The following is a 17,019-nucleotide window of genomic DNA, read 5'->3' as shown; positions in this document are numbered from 1 at the left end:
GTTTCATCTCTTTAGGGATAGAAAATTAAGAATCCAAGGATCCAGCCAGACTCAGAAGAAACTCGTGTACGAAGTTATACATCCTGATTTAAGTAATTATTGTAATGAATTCATTTACTCTCTTATTTAAGAAGTTTCTGCTCCCGAACCTGGTGGAAATGTCAGACACTCATCAAGGACACAGGAGCCACGAGGTACAGGGACAAGTGTGGGCCGTCCAGAGAGTGGGGGGGGGGTGTAGGACCTTCCGGGAGCGGGAAGGTCTTCCGAGCAGGAGACATGTGGGCCTGGGACCGCGTGGAGAAAGGAACCAGGCAGGCATTTCTCTGAACCAGACCCGCGAACAGCCAGTCAGCACGTGGAAAGACGCTCAACGCCATTAGGCACCGAGAATTCCAAATGGAAACCACAGTGGAACAGCGCGTGGTCACCACTGCGATGGTCGTGAGGAAAGCAAGGAGACTCAGCAGCACTGACGGGGCCCGGGGGAGACGGGGGGCCGGAGCCCTCGAGCCTGGGACAGTGTCCGGCACGTTCTCAAATGGTTCAATATAGAGCTGTCCTATGACCTAGAAATCCCCCTGCTGGCAGATACCGCAGGCGAATGAAACTGGGAGTCCGCACACAATCTCGCAGGCGGACGCTCACAGCGGCAGGGTTCATTCGGCACAAACAAGCACGTAGAAACAACTCAAGCGCCCGCCAGCTGACGAGATGGGTCTATCCATGCCAAGGACCGCCGTTCGGCGATAGAAAGGAAAGCAGCACTGGTCTGTGTTACGGTGTGGACGGATTTGGAAACACGACGCTGAGTAAGCAAGCCGGGTGCGCGGGACCCCACGCGTGCGAGTCCCCTTACGTGAGAGACCCAGAAGACGCAAATCTGTGGCGTGGAAAGTCGATTCGTGATTGCGAGGGGCTAGTTGCTGGCGGTGACTGTTCGGGGTGTGGGCATGTGTTGGGAAGCAATGGGGTGTTCTAGAATCGATCACGGTGGTCACATTCCTGCTGAGAGCGGCCAAGCGGGCTGTGAGAGCCAAGGCCGGCAGGTCCGTCCGAGCCGGATGTTCCAGGCCCATGTGGTCAAGGTCGGGGTGACAGAGAGATGTGAGTAGGGAGCTGGCAATCCCAGGCTGTGCCAAGCCCTGGGGAGGAGCGTGAATTTTAATGTTTTATTCCAAGTGTGCTGGAAGCCTTGGACGATTACCGACAAGAACATCACATGGTCTGAGTGTAATTTTAAAAGATCAACACTCTATTGGCCAACGAGCTAAGAATGGTTGTTACGTTCCTGAAAGTCTGCTTTAATTTTTTTTTTTAATTTATTTGACAGACAGAAATCACAAGTAGGCAGTGAGGCAGGCAGAGAGAGGGGGAAGGCAGGCTCCCCGCTGAGCAGAGAGCCCGACGCGGGGCTCGATCCCAGGACCCTGAGATCATGACCTGAGCCGAAGGCAGAGGCTTAACCCACTGAGCCCCCCAGGCGCCCCGAAAGGCTGCTTTAAAGAAAACACACGCTCAGCCTGCAAATCCTTACTGCGGGGCTTCTCATCGCGAGAGCTGGGTGACCCGTGTCTCCGGAGGCCCCGATGTTCCGTAGTTGAAAGGACGACAGGGGTGGGGGTGGTTGAGGGCGGGGGTGCTGTCGGGAACTGGGGGGCAATTTTCTGACTGGGTCTAGGAGGAGGGGAGAGGCCACGGAGGCCAGACCGCAGCTGTGCTGTGCAGCTGGGACCTGTGGGGACCTGGGTCCTGTCCACGTGCGCACTCGGCTCCCGCAGCCCCGCATCGAGGCCTCCTCACAGACGCTGGTGGACTGCGTGTCTCCGACCAGCTCCCGGCTTGCAAACTCACAGAGAGCATTCTCTGGGGCGCATCGGAGAAAATGGAGCGTGGATTTGTGCCTAGAGAGAGGAAGCCGGGCGAGGTGCAAAGTCCGAGGTCACTAAGCAGGCCGCCGAATAGTCTGCGGGGCACGCTGTGGGACTCGGGGTAAAAAAAAATGTGCAAATGCCCAGGAAGGGATTTCTAAGGAACTGGAAAAGTAATGTTTTCAATTTTAAAAATGTTATTATGTTTTTTATTGTGGTATAATACACGACACAAAATTTTACCATTTTAACCATTTTAAAGTGTCCAGTTCGGTGGCATTTGGAACATTCACGATGTCACACAACCATCATCATCACCTACCCCAGGACATTTTCATCCCCCAAGTGGAAGCCCCATACCCATTAAGAGGTCACCCCCGCCCCCTCCCCAGCCCTGGTGACCTCTGACCTGCTGTTTCTATGGCTTTGCTTATTCTGGACCTTCCCCTTAAATAGAATGTAAAGGACATAACTTCTCTTTTCCTTTACACCATTTACAGCACTCAGAATAGTTCACTCTAAGAGACACCAAACGCGTGGGGCTCCCCCTCCCTCCCAGGCAATGGTGAGAGCAACTCGGTGTCCTGCAGTTCAACGGTTCTGACACCATCTCCCTGGAGACCGCATCCGATGGCACAGGTGAAGGGCTCAGTGCCCAGGATGCCCCCCACACGCCCCGGGTGCCCGCCATGCCGGCAGCCATGCCCTCGACCCTCCCGCCGCAGGACAGTCCGCCCCTGCCTTCTATTCATTTGTCGGCGCAGCTCGAAGAGCTCAGGAAAACATTGTACTTACTGGCTTATTACAAAGGAAATTACTCGGGAACATCTGGAAGGAAGAGATGCCCGGGGCAGGCTATGTCGGACGGGGCACAGCGCCTACATGTCCTCGGCACCTCCAACCCAGAAGCTCTCTGACCCCTTCCCTTGGGATTTTTATAGAGGCATCACTGTGTGGACATGATCGATGACAGTCCCAACCCCCTAGTCACGTTGTTGGTCCCCCGACAACCAGCCCCCACCTTCTTAGGGGCTTTCCAAAAGTCACCTCATTAGCATAAAGTCAAGTGTGGTTGAAAGGGTACAAAAGACACGTTTGCCTCTCTGTGCACCTGGGAAATCCCAAGGGTGTTCAGATCTCCGTGCCAGGAATGCAGTGAAGACCAAACATGTTGTTAGAAATCACAGCATCGGGCACCGGGGTGGCTCAGGGGGTTGAAGCCTCTGTCTTCAGCTCAGGTCCTGGTCTCAGGGTCCTGGGATCCAGCCCTGCATCAGGCTCTCTGCTCTGCAGGGAGCCTGCTTCCTCCTCTCTCTCTGCCTGTCTCTCTGCCTACTTGTGATCTGTCTGTCAAATAAATAAATAAAATCTTAAAAAAAAAAAAAAAAGAAATCACAGCATCACGGAGGTGTATGTTATGTGGGCTTTTGTGTCTGGTTTCTTCCGCAACATCATGTTTTCAACGGTCATGTGGGTTGGGTGTGGCGTACGTCGGTTATTTTTATGACTGAGTAATAAGCCACTGTTTGGGTAAACTATGTGTACTTTATGTATTTGCTGAATTTATTTATTACCTTTTGGGGGGCTTGACTATACAACCCCGGGATCAAGGCGTGCCTGTTCTACAAACCAAGCCAGCCAGGTGCCCCTGCTTGTTGCCTTAACATTGTGTTTGTGCATAAGTGTGTTTTAAAGGAAAATGCCTTTAAAACAGGATCGTGTCATGTGCCTGTAGACAGCTTTACGTCTCTCTTTCCTCTTTTTTTTATTTTCTTGCTGGCTGTGGTGTATAAGAATCCCCGTGCACGGCCGGCTGTGGTGTGTAAGAATCCCCGTGCACGGCCGGCTGTGGTGTATTGTCCCAGGTGTGCAGGGAGCTGGAGCGCATAATCCTGAGTCACAGGCAGGGAGGAAGCTCTCGTCCATTTGCCCCTAACCTAAGAGATCTCCCTTACAATGGCATTTCTGAGAAGATGTGAATCGCGCCAGCACCTGCGCGCGGCCGAGCGAACAGCCGCGTCCCGTGACGCTCACCCGGCGGTGCAGGGGAACTCCGGGGGGCGGGGCGCCTGGTGGCTCAGTCGGTTCAACGTCTGACTCCTGGTTTTACTCCTGTCATGGGCTTAGTGCTGTGACACCGAGCTGGACGCGGGGCCCCACGCTCACTGGGGACTCTGCGGAGAGTCCCTCTCCCTCGGCCCCCATCCCTACAGCATGTGCGTGTGCTCTCTCTCTCTCTCTCTCGAAAAATAAAAATAAAAGGCACGTTTCCTTATCTCATCCGTGTGAAAACACGCTGCCAACCTACTCGTCTGAATTTAAGAATCGAATGCAAATGAAAACAGCAGAGAACAGGCAGACGAAACGTCCTCACTCGTGCATTTTGTCTACGGGGGACGTGGGTTACTGTGACCTGCGGGAGACGCGGGAGGCTCTCGGGTCGGGCCGTCCTGGGCGCACAAGGACCCAAACCGCCGCCGCCAGCCTGCGCGCGGGAGGCGGGTCTCGCGCCCTCCGGACGGGCTGCCAGTTTGCGGCCGGCGCAGGGCGCTCCTTCCCTGAGGAGAGACTCGGCCCCACCGGCTGCAGCTCAGTCTCCTCGGAAGGACGAAGAGGCTCTGAGCTGACAAGTGACGGGAACAGGAAAGGACCCGCTGTCCACACCCCGTGGCCGTGCGCAGAACACGGCCGAGGGTGTTACACGGCGGTTCCGTTGCAAGATGAGGCCCAGGTATGCCCAGCGCCCCCCACGGTATTCAGGATGGTTCTCTCGACGAGATCTGACCTTACTCGGGTGCAAACCACCCGCCAGAGGCCAGGTGCGGCTTGTATCTCAGGCCCAGAAGGATAAGCTAATTCTTTTATTTTTAAGATTTATTTATTTATTTGACACAGAGAGAGAGAGAGAGATCACAAACAGGCAGAGGCAGGTGGGCGGGGGGAAGCAGGCTCCCTGCTGAGCAGAGAGCCCGATGCGGGACTCAATCCCAGGACCCCGGGATCATGACCTGAACCAAAGGCAGAGGCTTAACCCCCTGAGCCCCCCAGGAGCCCCAGGATAAGTTAATTCTTGAAGGAAACGACACTGAACTTGTATCCAACTCAGCTGCTTTGATCCAGCGAGCCACAACCCGTAAAAATGAGGCTATCAGAAAATTGGGGGGGGGGGTGTCTCTGCTCCTGAAAAAGGAACAGTCCAGCAGGCGACGGACGTGAGCGAAGCTGTCCCGTCCCAGAAACAGTAAGACACCAGATGATTTTTCAGACTTATCTGTGATCGATGTATCGATTTGACGAAAAATGTCTTTTTTTAAAAAAAAATTATGGACAACATTGAATACCAACAGTGATGGCATTATCCTTCTCGATCTAAAATACAATTTTTAGGGATGCTGGGGGGCTCAGTCAGTTTAGTGTGTCTGCCTCTTGATTTCAACTCAGGTCACAATCTCAGGGTTGTGAGTTCAAGCCCCACACGGAGCTCCATGCTGGGGGTGGAGTCTAGTTTAAAAAAATACGTGTCTATATCTATAATTTTTACGATTCCTAATTGGCTTTGAGTCTCGGGTTAACATTAAGTTGTTTGCCTGAAAATCTGTAAAGAAACTAAACTTCACAGAGACAGAAGAGTGTGCGTTTGTCACACAATCCGTATGTGCTTCTTCCCGTTTTCTCTGCAAATGAACACATTTGTTCCAGGCACTGAAATCAGTAGAACAAAGTCAGTGGGTTTCTGCAGTCCCTTCCACTCAGTACGGTCTGTCACACAGCACCACGGAGGCGTCAGCTGTCCGGGCCCCGCAGGCCGGCGCCTGTCACCGCACACAGGCGCATGAACGCGGGCCTTGTGAAGACACACCCAAGGCGGCTGCGTCACAGAGGAGGGCGCGGAGGGCTGGACACAGTGGGGTTCCCTCCGGAGGGCCAGGAAGCCCCCTCCACGTCCTGCAGGTTCCGCCTGGGAACCAGGCCTTTCCCTCACCCTGAGGCCCGCTCCTGTTTCTCGGAAACTCGGTGAAATCCTGTGCTGCTCTCGTGGGGGGACTGAGGACCCGCGGTGACAGCAGTGAGGAGGCTCCGTGCTGGGGAGAAGCTACAGTGCTCACCCCTTCTCGGTGGACCCCCAGGGGCAGGGCCTTCTCCAGCACCTTGGCTCTGACCTTGACTCGGTGTCCCGGCCGCGTCTCTGGAGGCCCTTCAACAACGGCTGCACTGCGGGCCCGGGGAAGTCCCGGCACATCTGTGTGGCTGCCTAGTGGCAGTGGGTGTGCCCCGCACTGCTCCATGAAGCCACATCCTGTGGGGGACGGTGGCCAACCAGGCATTCCAGAAACGCCCACGAGAAAGCTGCTCAGGTGCCCGCGTGTAGCCATGCTCCACGTCACCCAGGAAAACGTGTAAAGCGGGAAGGACCGGAAGCCAGCACTCCAGGGTCCATTTAAAGTTTCCCGAGGTCCTTGCAGTACTGGGGTGGGGAGGGCGTCCCCTTGCTGCAAAGCCACTCTGCCTTGTTCAGGGACAGACACCCAGCTTGTCCAGCTAGATCCCAGGGGCCACCCAGTCTACTCTGGAGCTCGCTCCGATGCGCAGGATGCTGGGGCGCGACTTGAGCTTCCTGCTCCATTCAATGCCACCACCGGCCACGTCACCCTCGGAGCCAGGAGGAGGAGGAGTAAGCAGAACCCCTACCACGGCATGGGCTCGCAGGACCACGACGGAGTGCGCTGGCCACCCTGAACCCGAGGAAGAAGGACCAGCAGGCAAACCCGTACGTGGCCACAGTCCCAAACTGGCCTGTATTCTTCAAAGCCACAGTCAGAACAGACAAAGGGGATTAGAAGGCAGCGGTGTGCAGGCACAGGCCTAGCACAGGTTCCCAGGGCAAAGGCTATGAGGTGTAGCGTTTGCCCATTTCCTTGGGGGAATTACTGCCCCTCCCCCGTCGGCCAATTTCGTGCCCTCACCGAACAGACGCAGGAAGAGACTTGTGGAACTTCCGCCAGACACAAACGACAGACCCGCCCTGCGAACGCGCACGGCTGTACGACCGCGTGAGGACGAGGAAGTGCTGACTTCTGAGTTCATCTTCGTTTAAAATAGAATTTAATTGTAAGTGTATATAATTTAATTTCTAATAATGGCTGTGTTCGACAAAGAGCTGGCAAATTTCCTAGAAATCTCCACCAAAGATAGGACAGGGAAGCGCGAGGCGTGATTCCGGACTGGATTTTGGACGTGGGGGAGAACGACATGAAGGACGTTGCCGATGGCTTATGTGTTAGACGATGTTGCCTTTTCTGAGTGTGACGACGCTACATTCTCTGAGCTCATACTGTGTGGATAGAAGTATGTGCCCCTGCTCTCAGGAGATGCACGTTGAAGCATTTGGAGGTGGTACCAGTGTCCTGGGGCTACCATAAAGAACCCCAAAATGGAAATTTATTTTCTGCCAGATCTGGAGGCCAAAGTCTGAAACCCAGACGTCGGAAGGCGCCTGGAGACTCTGAGGGAGAATCCACTTAAGAAAATGAACAGCCACGCTCCAGAGCAGGAGAAAATACAGGGAAGACGAGTATCCGGCAAAGGACTAGTATCCGGGACATGTAATGAAGTCCCGGCGCCCAGTAAGACGCTGGCCACCCCACCCTCAACAAGGGCCGCGTATGTATGTGGACACGTCCCAGAGACCGCCAGCCAGGGGCGCCAAGCACAGGGAGAGGTGCTTGACCTCACTGGCCGCCCAGCAGCACACCCGCCCGCCGTTGAGCCTGAAGCCACCGAGGGCCAGCAGGCGTGTGTGGCTGCGGGAAGGTGTGTACGCGGCGGGCCCAAGCAGCAGGCGGCACCGCCACACTGTGGACGGCTTGGCCTTCTGGTTAAGCTCAACACACTCTGCCACGAGATCCAGAAACACCACTAATAACAGGAATGCACGCCAGGTGCTCACACGCCCGCAGGTGCCCGGGGAAATGGGGGCGCAGCACAGACACCGCCAGACGCTGCTGTGTGGGCAGGCGGCGCCGGCCCGCACCCGGGCAGGACAGGGCTTCGCGGCAGACGGAGCGCGGCGACTCCCCAGCTCAGTGCTGGTCCCCGGCTGGCTCCCCACCCAGTTACTGTCCATGAACTAGATCTCCTCGAGCAGCCACAGGGAGGCCGCCCGCCACCTCCTGGGGCGTGAGCGCCGTTCGGCTTCCGTGCAGGTGCCCGTGACAAGGACGCGCTCCCCGGGGAGACGCTCAGCCAGCTGCAGTGACCTGCGCTCTTTGCTCCACATAAAGCTCTAATTCAGGCAACATTAAGCAGAAAATCCATGGCTGGAGAGCGGCAGAGGGGGAGGGTGTGTGCACAGGGCGACGTTCCCTCTAGGGCCGCTCCCGCCCAACACCGACGGGCTTTCAGAGGCCGCATGCGGATCGCCAACAGTGGTCACCCGCGGGAGAACACGGCTGAGTCAGCTCACCTCACGGTCCTTCCGACAGCCCCTCGGTCCCCCGCACCTGCCCGCCAGCTCGCGCGCTGACACGACACTGTCCACGAGTGACGGGCCCGTTCCTGCAACTGAAATGGCGTGACTCACAGGACGCACAAGACCTACCTGCGGCTGTTCGTAGTAGAGGAGAGTCGATCCGGAGGCAGAGGGTATCAGTCTCGAGTAGTCGCTCCCTCTGAGGCCGCGGTTCTTACCCCGTGGCAGCTGGAGGCCTCCTCCCCCAGGGGACACCGGCCCACCAGCAAGCCCCCATGGCGGGCGTGGTGGCATCGCCGCTTACCCTGGGCCTGTCTTCTTTCGTCCTCAGCCACCGCAGAGGGGAGGGACCGGGACTCAAGAGGCTGCAGAGCACCCGAGAGTGAGAGAAACTCAGAGGAACCCCCTCTGGGCTTTTTCTCCGAGGAAGTCCATGTCTTATAGGCCCACGAGGAACCACCCCCTCCAGCCCTCCACTTGGGAGCTCGGGTCCCGGCTCATCCCCGTCTGTGGGGCTCGGTGCTGCCTGCACCCGCTCAGAGACTCCAGCCAGGCCAGAGCGGGTTGGGCTGGGGAACCGTATGCTGACCGCTGCCCTGGCAAGAGATCCGGCTCTGGGCCGGCTCCTCGAGGCTGCCAGGCTCCTGAGAAGCCCACGGGCGCAGAGGGAACAGCTCAGAGAGGAACATCATTGCTGTCTTGACTGTGCACATGATAAGCAGAGACGGACCGCAAAGGCTGACCTGTCCCGGCCATCCCCCCGCGGTAACATCCTGGATTTGTCTAGAAGACAGAGAAAGAGAACCTGGTGATTATCGAGAGCTTTCCTGTACGCTACCTGGCAAGTGACCTGAAGACGTTTAAATGGTTTGAAGGAGCCAAACGAAATTACACCAAGAACTTTACTGGTAACACCTTTTTAATAGGTCAAAGTAACTGTACGGTTCATTATATTCTTCCTGAGAATAATTTATATCCCCCGACAAACTAAAGGGAGGGCATATTTTTCAAAATTATTTAACAGAATGGATGGTGTAACTGGACGTCAGAAGAAAACCGAATCTCTGCTTTGCTGAATTCTCCGCTGGGAAGACAGACACGATGAAGGGTTAGTCAGCTCCAGTGGCTGCGAGAGAGTCAACATGGCTTCAATCTTTCTTTATAAATTATATAAAACTGGAAAACAGGGTTGGCTCCAGAACCTCTTCTCAGCGCAGCTCGGAGGTGCTCTGGTACAAAGCATTTCTGCTTCCAAGAGAAGTAACATTGCTACAAAAAACTGGCACATTATTCTGGTGAAAAAAGACAAGGTTTTTAGTGTGTTCTACAGCTAGCTTCCAACCAAATCTTCACATATCCGACAGGAAAGTAAAAGGCAGGAAAGACAAAAGGGTGGTTGTTTTTTTCTGAAACGACTCAAGTCTTCAAAACATAGCTCTGACCTTCCTTCTCTTAAAGCGGTGCTAGCAGACGGCGACTCAGGAACGTTCTCCCGACAGAGACGAGTCCGGGCCGCGGCTCCGCAGCTCGCCAAAGAATTCTCAGCCCCTCGGGTTTCCCGGAATTCTCCGCCTCGTCTCCCCGTCTCCCCGCCTCCCAACACATCGCCGGGCTGGTTCGGGATCCGCACACCACCGCCGGGGCCACTTCCACGGAAACACCCTAACGGGAACACCATCTGTTCTTCGAGATTCTTAAAAGCGTCTCACGAACAATTTTCATTCTCAGAAAAATGCCACGTTTTGGATCCTGGACTTTTCTGAACGCCATGATTAAAAAAAAAAAAAAGAAGAAGAAGAAAGAAAAGAAAGAGACAAAAAAACTGAACTCAAATCAAATGTGGTTAAATTGAAATGAGAGCTTTCAACCAGCTGTCAGTCACAGCCGTTGGCGCGGCGCGTGCCGGCGGCCGAGGACCCGGGGCCCCTCATGCTGGTGGAAGGCCGGAGAACGTCCGCGGAGAGCGCCCTCAGTGCGGCCTCGTGGGCCCGAGCATCCGCAGTCTCGCTTGGTCAATGACGTCCAGCAAGTTTTTGGCGTCCACGGCCAGGGCGTGCGCAGCGGTCAGCATCTGCTTCTTATACTCCTGCTGGAGGCTGGTCATGACGCACTGCTGAGCCAGTTTCATCTTGTTGATGAGCTCGCCCAGGTCGGAGTTCAACAGCTTCTGAGCCATCTCGATCTGCAAGGGCGAGAGAGAGGTCAGGAGAGGAACGTCGCATCCGCTGTTCCGCGGGCCCCGCCCGGAGAAGCAGCTTTCCTCCCCTTCAGTCGCCGTGTGCTGGCGCCTCGGAGGCCACGAGGCCCAGGGCCGTCCGGCCCAGCCGGAGAGCTGCTGAGGTCGACTAGCCGGCGGCCAGTCGACGCAGACACCCGGCTCTGGACTCAACCGCGTCTCAGGCTCACACCCCTTCCCCTGGGTGAGAGGCGACCCCCGAACTGCTGGGAAGGGGGAGCAGGGCCGCGGAGCCGGAAGAGGCCGCCCTGAGGGCCAGCGCTCTGCCCGCGCGTCTCAGAACCTTCCTCGTCTGTTCAAGCAGAGACGTTCACTGCCGAGCGCACACACACGAGGCCCTCGGTGTGCAGACACACAAGTGCGTCAGACACACCTGGGCTCCGTCGGGGATGAAGCCGCGCACAACTCCCTCGAACACACTGGGACGAATCCCATGACAGGACCGGGATCCCCCTTTGTTCTGAGGGGAGGTCGTTGGAAATCGGCCTCGACTGTACGAGGAGGCTGGCTTCATCTGAGGAGGGCCTCACAGGCCCCGCCAGTCACCTCCGTCCTGCTGACCGTGCCCGTGGGGAGGCCGAAGAGATTCTGGGGAAGGGGAACACCATCCTCCACACGGGTGTTCTAGAGAGAGCACTCTGGCGGCAGAGTGTGGACGCAGCATGGAGGGGCGGGAAAGCCAGAGGCAGAGAAGGCAGCTCAGAGGCTGTTGTGGGAACCGAGGGACGAGGGCACAGTGAGGACGGAGAGGCCAGGCCCAGGCTGCGACGCGAGGACGCGGGCGGGCGGCTGCTCGTCCGTGTGCGTGGGCGCGCGGGGCTCCCAGGCGCAGGCATGGCCAGTGCGTGGTCCCGCCGACCGCGGAAGCGAGCCGGGAGCAGCCGTGTCCTGCGGGAGGCGGGCATCCACCGCACGGCTGAGGTCCCACCGAGAGCACAGAGCCGGACGCACCGGACAGCGACCTGTGCACGTGCTGCAGAGCCCCAGAGAAGCTGCGTTCTGGAAGGCGGGGGTCAGCCACACTCAGCGCAGGGGGAGGAGGAGCCGAGACTGGGGGAGCAGGGCTGTGGGTGGCCCCCGCGGCAGCTGCAAGAGAGGATGAAGGATGGGCTGCTCTCTGAGGGAGCACGTGGGGGGGAAGGAAGGGGGGACAGATCAAAGAAAGCTCCTCTCCTTAATTCAGATACGTGCGGGAGAGCGAGCTGTGCAGAAGAATCAGGGTAGTCAGGCTTTATCAGCTAAAGGAATATTTTTGAAATGGTTTCGCCAAAACATTTACTTGTTAGGATACAATTTTCTTGCCTCTGGCATACGGAACTTCTCCACTGTTTGGAAAATTCTGGCTGAAAAGTTCTGAAAATTCTGAAAAATCTGAAGAACAATTAAAGTCCCAATGAAGCAGAGGACTGAGCTAACGTCCTAACCGCTAGAAATCTACAATTCCACAAAGCAAGCAGTCAGGCGTTTTCCAAAATGATTTTGGTGGTTTCGTGCAGGTGAACGGATGCCCTTTGCAAAGGCAGCGTGGAGGGGCGCCGGGCCAGGTCCATCGAGACGGGCATCACTGGGCCACCAGGAGCCTCAGACGCCAAGTCCCAAGGGCCCTCAGCCTCCATCTGATCGGCAGGAAACCTCAGTCATTGCAGAACATCCCTCAACCCCACGTGGGGAATGAGCACTGTCGGGCAACCGGCCATATTCTTCCAAAATGCTGGCGGCGGAGAGACAAGAGTCTGAAGGACCTGCTCCAGGCCAAAGCAGACTACCAGACAGGCGTGTGGGGTCGGGCAGGACACACAGCCCCGCTGGCCTTGAACTAGAGGGTGAGGCAACCGGACACGACTGCCCAAGCGGACCGCGCAGGGGTGCAGACGGCCCAGCTGTCCAAACCCTCCAGATCAGAGAACAGCCTCCTGATGGGAGAAATGAACAGAAACACGGAGGGTAAGAAGCCTGACACACGTGACCTACTCTCACACGGTTCAGAGAACAGAGGCTGCGGGTGTAGACAGAGACAGAGAACGTGCGAAATGTTAAAAGCCAGTGAAACTGGGCTGAGGACGTTCGGGAATTCTCTGCACGGTTCTCCCAATTTTTCTTTAAGTTTGGCATCACTTCGAACAGACACGGAGAAGACGCAGGAGAAGAGCCCTGCTGGGCCACAGGGCCGGACGGTAGGAGAGTGGACGCAGGAGCAGGAGGGAAGGCGAGTGCGAAGGGGGAGCAGCGCCAGGGCCATCCCGGACTCCAAAGGACACAGCTGTGTGTGCACGTGTGGCCCGGGGGCTGCACACTGCTGGAGGCCGGGGAGCACCCCCGGAAACCGGCATGGCTGGGAGCATTCGTAAGACAAGGCAGGTGTGTCTGCTCATTTGTTTGTCAACACATGAGGCAAAATGGCCAAAAATAGCAAAAATGAGATTATCGCCGAGAGACAGTATTTTGGGTCAACTTTGAATTCCTCAAAAAAATTTTAAAATGCAAGTTTTAAGGCACTTTTTGTCACTGCTTTATGTGGGAAACCAGCATCGTTTGAAAACTATAATTTTTTTCAGAAAATTCAAGGGAGGAGGCAGGCTGCCTCTCTCAGCTCATGTCCACGGTCCTCCGGCCCCTACCTGAGCTGGTGCTGAAGGACCGGCCTGCACCCAGCTCTGCAGCCGCGCTCCCTGCCGTCCCCGCCGCCTGCTCCCGCAGCCCAGCGGGTACCGCTCCACCCTGCCTCCACGGCGCAGGGCTGCAAACCGGCGGGCGCGCCGCACCCGAGGCCCCCGGCTGGGAGGTCGTGATTTCCGAGCAGCTGGAGCACCCCAGCCAGCCCCGAGCCCCGGCCGTGTTCCGGCCGCTCCGTCAGCGCCAGGTCCTACCTCTCGGTGAGTGCTGGCGGGCAGGACCGGAAGGGTCTCGTCCACGGTGGCCAGTAATGTCCGCAGGGCCAGGCCGACTTCCTAGGAGACAAGCCACACCCGGGATCAGAACACGCGCAAAGGGCTTTCACACCAGGAGCAAAGCCCCCTCTCCGTTACGGGGCTGTCTCGTTCCCAACACTTGAAAAAAAATTACTAAACTTCTTTTCCTCAGTACTGACTCTGATCTGAAGTGATCAGGCGTTTCCCCAAAGACGGGGTTCTCGGAACGCTCAGTTTGGTCCCTGACAGGGTGGGAGTCAGCCTTAAAGAGAGGGACATTCCGACACCTGTGGCGGTGTGGACGAACCTGCCCAACACTGTGCTCAGGACACGAGCCCATCCCCAACGGAGAGATACAACTCTGCATCCTGGAGGCCCCGTGTTCACGGGGACAGGGAGCAGATGGGGCGCCAGGGACAGGGGAGGGGCACTGCTGTTTGCACGGTGAGAAGAGTTTTGGAGATTAGTTCTCTAACAATGTGATTGTAGGTAACACCGTGGTGGGCTGAAGGGTGGCAAGGATGGTACATTTTACATTCGGTGTATCCTACCACACTTTAAAAAAGTGTGTTCAGTGGGGCACCTGGGGGCTCAGTCATTAAGCATTTGCCTTCAGTTCAGGTCATGGTCCAGGGTCCTGGGATCGAGCCCCACATCAGGCTCCCTGCTCGGTGGGAATACAGCTTCTCCCTCTCCCACCCACCCTGCTTGTGTTTCCTCTCTCACTGTGTCTCTGTCAAATAAATAAAAAAATATTAAAAAAAAAAAGTGTTCAAGGATATGTTCCGGAAATAGAGGCTGAAAGCAAAGCTTCATAGCACCCTTTGAGCTGCAAAGCCCCTGAGCTGGCACACGCCAGTGGACCCTGTCCCGGGGACACCAAGCGTCCCTCAGAGCTGCCGGCACTCTCTGCCGGGATGCCAGGCCCCTGAGCGCAGCGTGGAAAGGTGAGGCTGGTGTTGAGTATTTTCATTTCTCTTTCTGCCCTTATTAAAAAAGATTTTGTGAGCACATATGCACCTGCCCCTCAGTGGAAGAAAACAGAACAGATAAATCCCTCGATGTCCCTCTCCACGGCGTCCCCGCCCCCCTCCCCGGGCCGGCACGTGAAGGTCAAGTGCTCTCCTTGAGCGCTGGCGCTCCCGCAGCAGAGCCGCGTGTCCCGAAGGCGCACACCCAGCACCGGTCTGCACACGTTCACACTTCACGGCGACGGCATCACACCACAGGCTGGGGTGATGCCATCCCGCCGCTCAATTTTTTCATGCAAGACTCTAAGCGTGAGCAGGACCGTTAAAGCCTGCGCTGCCCCAAGCACCAGGGCTGGGATGGTCGTTTGGTTTGACTTAACTCGGGCACGTGCGGTGCCTTCACGCTCAAGTTTGGAAGCATCGGATCTGACCCGCGGCTTCCATGATTTTAACAACATTTCCTCGGGACGGAGGGGTGGGTTTTTACCTTCACCATGGGAACGTACTCCTCTGGTGGGGCTGGCTGGATCTTGCTGGACATTTCAATGACAGCCTTCACCAGGCCTGTCACATTCTCGTACACCCTGTCGTTGGACCGGTCCAGGTTGGCAGTGGGCGGGGGGCTGATTTCCTGGGGCTGAAGCTGCAACACAGAAGCTGTTATGCCCCCAGTGGCCACAAGGTGGCGTCACCTCACAGTGGCCAGGTTCGAGGGGGTCTTTCAAAGAGATCAAAGCTGATCACAATTGATTGGCTTGTCTGCAGGGCTACAGCTAACGGGGAGGATGGCAGTCAAGTAATTCATCCGAGGGACAAGTGAATGAGGCAATCGTTTTTTGTGACTTTGAGCTCAGTTAAAGGAAAGGAAGTGGAATCACACGCGTGACATTAAAAGCCCCGGATTCTTTCAGAGCAGTGATTCGAGGCCCCCCGGAATCATCCACCGAGAGAGAGTTCGTGTAGTCTGCGCCTGCGATTTCACAGGAAGCTGGCTGGGGGCTCAAGCGCCCTATGTGAGGACTCTAATCCTGCTTAGTTATGTGGCTCGGCGTAGCCGCCTTCAGACCACATCAGGGACACGTGTGTTCCTTTCACGACTGAACCAAGAAGACAATAGGAGCCTCGTGAAGCAGACTCGACTGTTTGCACCGCGCTGCAGGAGCGAGGGCAACGGCAGTGTCGCCAGGAACCCCACGGTGCACGTGCCTGTGGCTGGGCCTCGGCTCGTCACTGGGCCACTGGGGCAAGGGGGACCTGAAGGAGCTCTTGGGCACACGCCCACCCCAGCACCCGGCACAGAGACCCCGACCGAAGTCACCCACGAGAAGCCGAGCACTGAAGGCTGGTGAGCGCCGGCCCATGGAATGTGTCCAACGGCATCTCAAAGGTCACATGGGTAACACCGGGCACAGAAAGGGCCGTCCGTCTCTATTTTAAGAAAACCAGAGTGCAGTACAAAATCGTGGCTGTCTGCCGATGGGTCTGGGGACAAGCGCTCAGCCTTGTGTTCAAGTCTGGTACGAGACAGCCACGGACAGGAAGTCAGTCCCTGCACAGAGGCTTGTGCCTCACTCTCTGCCAAGTAAAGACCTGGTCTCTGGGGACAGGCCAAGCCAAGGTGCCCTCCCCAGGCTTCCTGATTTCTGCCCCAAAGTCACATGCAGAGCACCAGGAGTGAAGGAGTGGGACAGACACACAGACATCATGTGCTTACCCTCCATGGCTATTGTTGAACGGGAGGTGAGGAAAAGTTAGAGAAATTTATCAGAGAAAGGGAAAAAAGAAAAACAGTATTAATAAAGGCAGCAGACAAAACCCACAAAAACACACGAGCAGAACCAAAAGGAGTGAGTCTGAGCCTGCCTGGGAGCCAGCCCTCGGCTCCCTGGTCATCCAGGCACCACGGCCGGGTGCTCAGTCCAGGGTGCCGGCGCCCTGCCACGCGCCATGCTTGTCTTCAGGAAGTAAATGACAACAACAATATGCAAAGCCCGAGAGGGACAACCCAGTGGCCATGCGAGAAGCAAGCGTTAGGGGTCCTCAGAGAGAAGAGGCCTTGAGATGCGTTTCACATGCCTGGGAACTGCCCTTTGGGCTTCTGGGCCACCGGGAGAGACTGTCCCACCCCTGCTCCCCACACCCAGCCCCTGGCGTCCTCGGAAGCAGGCCTTGCTATTAGCTATCCCGCAATACAAGATCCCTGGCTTCAGGCTGAGTGTGTAAAGGCATCAGGAGCTTATTTTAAAAACAAAAACAGAACAAAGAAAACAACCCTTCTTTTGAGCCAAGTCTTACCTTTCAAGCGCCTTTATTTCAAACTTAGAAGTTTTATTTAATGTTTTTTCCTCTACAGTTTCCACCAAGAGCACCCTATCGTAACTTAAAAGACCAAGTTAACTGGGGAAAGGTGGCTCTCTTGCCCCCTCCTAGGCTCTGCCTGAAACAGGTGTAGTCTTTGGTATAGGAGTTCAGCAGAATCTTAAATGTCAAGTCCAACCTTCCCCAGGGAGCGTCCCTGCATTAGAAAGAGGGAGATCACACCTACCACTTCACTCAAGGACAT

General features: G+C 56.3%; 1 protein-coding gene across 17 annotated transcripts in view; it reads right to left on the bottom strand.

The window, feature by feature from the left end:
- Positions 1-9,241: 9,241 nt before the first annotated feature.
- Positions 9,242-17,019, bottom strand: part of PTK2 (protein tyrosine kinase 2) — a 245,677-nt gene continuing 237,899 nt past the window's right edge. For 13 of the 17 annotated variants that reach the window (XM_044244883.1, XM_044244884.1, XM_044244882.1 and 10 more), the window contains 4 exons: positions 16,171-16,179; positions 14,944-15,099; positions 13,444-13,524; positions 9,242-10,522 (listed from right to left, as the gene is read on the bottom strand). In XM_044244883.1, the coding sequence (XP_044100818.1) occupies positions 10,310-10,522; positions 13,444-13,524; positions 14,944-15,099; positions 16,171-16,179 (459 nt within the window). In that variant the 3' untranslated portion in view covers positions 9,242-10,309. The remainder of the gene's footprint in view (positions 10,523-13,443; positions 13,525-14,943; positions 15,100-16,170; positions 16,180-17,019) is intronic. The other 4 variants (XM_044244873.1, XM_044244878.1, XM_044244877.1 and 1 more) reach the window with 1 other exon arrangement.

The sequence above is a fragment of the Neovison vison genome, chromosome 4, assembly GCF_020171115.1.
Source record: "Neovison vison isolate M4711 chromosome 4, ASM_NN_V1, whole genome shotgun sequence".
Lineage (NCBI taxonomy): Eukaryota > Metazoa > Chordata > Mammalia > Carnivora > Mustelidae > Neogale > Neogale vison.
Note: the sequence above shows the minus strand (reverse complement) of the source record. Positions and strands in the feature narration are given on the sequence as shown.